This window comes from Nannospalax galili, unplaced genomic scaffold (assembly GCF_000622305.1).
Source record: "Nannospalax galili isolate Female #2095 unplaced genomic scaffold, S.galili_v1.0 scaffold2123, whole genome shotgun sequence".
In the NCBI taxonomy this organism is placed as follows: Eukaryota; Metazoa; Chordata; class Mammalia; order Rodentia; family Spalacidae; genus Nannospalax; species Nannospalax galili.
The window spans coordinates 31,702-33,113 of NW_008349266.1; the positions used below are offsets into that span (position 1 = coordinate 31,702).

General features: G+C 41.4%; 1 gene segment (V, D, J or C); it reads left to right on the forward strand.

Moving 5' to 3' along the window:
- Window positions 1-346: 346 nt before the first annotated feature.
- On the forward strand, window positions 347-1,151 carry LOC103744778. The segment is given in 2 exon segments: window positions 347-395; window positions 829-1,151. Coding segments are annotated over 2 exon segments (372 nt in total).
- The last annotated feature ends 261 nt before the right edge of the window (window positions 1,152-1,412 follow it).

Below are 1,412 nucleotides of genomic sequence, written 5' to 3' on the forward strand. Positions count from 1 at the left end.
TATTTTAAAAATACAGTATTATTGAGGGACCAAAGGGGTCCTGAAAATAGTGGACTTTCCACAATGTGCTCTTCTGTACAGAACCTCAAAAAGACTAGGGAGGAGAGATTCAACAGAATAGACCAAAAAAGACCTGAAGGTGTACTTGGGACACTCAAGCAGAGTATTTGTTAACCCCAACTCCTGTGGGGTAAATAAGAGTAGGTGTCCCTCTCAGGACCAACCAAAACATATTTTGAGCTGATTTGCATGTTCAGTAATTAGGTGATGGTTCAGGTTGCTCAACTCACTTTTAAATTCAGCTTGTCAGTATCCTAAGAAGCGTCTCTAGTTCAGCTATTTAGAGATGGGGTCAGTGACTCTCTTGCTTGGGATGCTGCTGCTTTGCGTTCCAGGTGAGAGGATGCAGACAAGTGTTGGGAGCACCCCCTGTCGACTTTGCTGTTTCCCACATCTAATCTCTTGATAATTTGAATTATTGAATTTGTAATTCATTTTAAGTTTCTCCCTTGTCTTCATTTTCCGGTGGCTCAAAGTGTTGCCTGTGACTATGGTTACAGATGTCATGTTCAATTTTCCTACATTGGATGTCTGTAAAAGTAGTTTTTGGTGTGTTTTATCATTCCAGGCTCCAATGGGGACATTGTGCTGACCCAGTCTCCAGCTTCTTCAGCTGTTTCTCTAGGACAGAAGGCCACCATCTCCTGCAAGGTCTTCATTTTCCGGTGGCTCAAAGTGTTGCCTGTGACTATGGTTACAGATGTCATGTTCAATTTTCCTACATTGGATGTCTGTAAAAGTAGTTTTTGGTGTGTTTTATCATTCCAGGCTCCAATGGGGACATTGTGCTGACCCAGTCTCCAGCTTCTTCAGCTGTTTCTCTAGGACAGAAGGCCACCATCTCCTGCAAGGCCAGTCAGAGTGTCAATTTTATTGGCATAAATATGATGCACTGGTATCAACAGAAACCAGGACAACCTCCCAAACTCCTGATCTATGCAGCATCTAATGTAGCATCCGGGGTCCCTGACAGATTCAGTGGCAGTGGGTCTGGGACAGATTTCACCCTCACCATTAATCCTGTGGAGGCCGATGATGATGCAAACTATTACTGTCTACAGAGTAAGGAGCATCCTCCCACAGAGTTCTAGGTCTGAACAAAAACCTCCTGGGTTTGCTGTCACTGAGAATGAATCACTCAGATCTCATTTCCCTCATGACATCTGAACTATGGTTTGTAGAATGCCTCCTAAAAAAGGAAGTGAAAGTAATTTAATAGTATGTTTGTTCCTTCTTGTGTGTTTTATAATTAAATAAAGTACTACTTATATTTATCCATGCTACTATTTCTTAAAGCAATATTTTAGATTCAATCTCTGTTTGCCTAGTGAAGAATTTTTAAATTATAGTAA